The sequence below is a fragment of the Dipodomys ordii genome, unplaced genomic scaffold, assembly GCF_000151885.1.
Source record: "Dipodomys ordii isolate 6190 unplaced genomic scaffold, Dord_2.0 Scaffold11, whole genome shotgun sequence".
NCBI lineage: Eukaryota > Metazoa > Chordata > Mammalia > Rodentia > Heteromyidae > Dipodomys > Dipodomys ordii.
Genome location: NW_012267227.1, coordinates 12,255,074 through 12,256,010, shown reverse-complemented (window position 1 = coordinate 12,256,010; position 937 = coordinate 12,255,074). Strand labels below are relative to the sequence as shown.

Here is a 937-nt window from a genome sequence, read left to right as displayed (position 1 = left end):
GGGGGGGGGTGGAGGGAGGCAGTATCCACCACCTCCCCTCCCCCCTCCCTCCTCCTCCATTTCCCCTATTCCCCCTCCAACCCCCCCCAAAACAACAACAACAACACTCCCAGAATTCTGCACCCGCTTTTACTCTTAATCATCAGAGGGGGGGGGGTGGGAGCCCAGAAAACTAACTGGGCCCGGTGAAAGAGGAAAGCCAGCCAGGGCCTAAAGATCTCCCCCCCCCCCCTGCACGGCCCTCGAGGCAGCTCGCGCGTTGGAGGGGAGGGAGGGAGGGAGGAGGAGGAGGAGGGCCGGGGAAGGAAGAGTGAAGAAAAGGGGGGAGGAGGAAGGGAGGCATTGGAGAACCCGACCTAACCCGAAGGTTCAGGGGCGTCCGTGTAACCCCACGACGAGCCAGGCCTGGGATCCTCCACACACCCCCCCCCACCCCCCCCAGTCCCCGACCTCCCCAACTCCTCTTTATGATTTGTGCTCCCTCCTTGCCCCTCCCCGCCCCCCCACGATGGAGACGCAGGGCCCGGCGTGGGGAGGAGGAGGAGGAGGAGGAGGTAAACCCGTCCTGTCACTGCACGCCAAGAGGGGGAAGGGGGAAAGGGACCCATGCTCGACGAAGAGGAAGCCAGAGCAGCCACGGCCTCGGCCCCGACCCCCAGACCCCATCTCCGACCCCAGAGCCCCGCTCCCGGCGCCTCACCAGGTCGTAGTCCTCCTCGTCGTCGCACATGAAATCATCCTCCATGTCAGACATCTTGGCTGGGAGGGGGAGGGGAGGAGAGGAGCCGAGCCCGAGGGGTGGAGGGGGGGCGGGGAGGGAGGAGAAATCGGAGACAACCTTCTCCCACAATGCCCCGCGGCCCCGGAGAAGCGTCACTCCCCACTTCTCTCCCCCTCTCCCTCGTTCTCTCTCTTCGCTCTCTCTTCGCTCTCTCTC

General features: G+C 65.3%; 1 protein-coding gene across 1 annotated transcript in view; it reads right to left on the bottom strand.

The window, feature by feature from the left end:
• Cops2 (COP9 signalosome subunit 2) overlaps positions 1 to 908 on the bottom strand; it is a 30,016-nt gene extending 29,108 nt beyond the window's left edge. Inside the window, exon 1 of the mRNA XM_013009963.1 lies at positions 701 to 908. Coding sequence (XP_012865417.1) covers positions 701 to 754 — 54 coding nt within the window. The 5' untranslated portion in view covers positions 755 to 908. The remainder of the gene's footprint in view (positions 1 to 700) is intronic.
• Between the last annotated feature and the right edge of the window lie 29 nt (positions 909 to 937).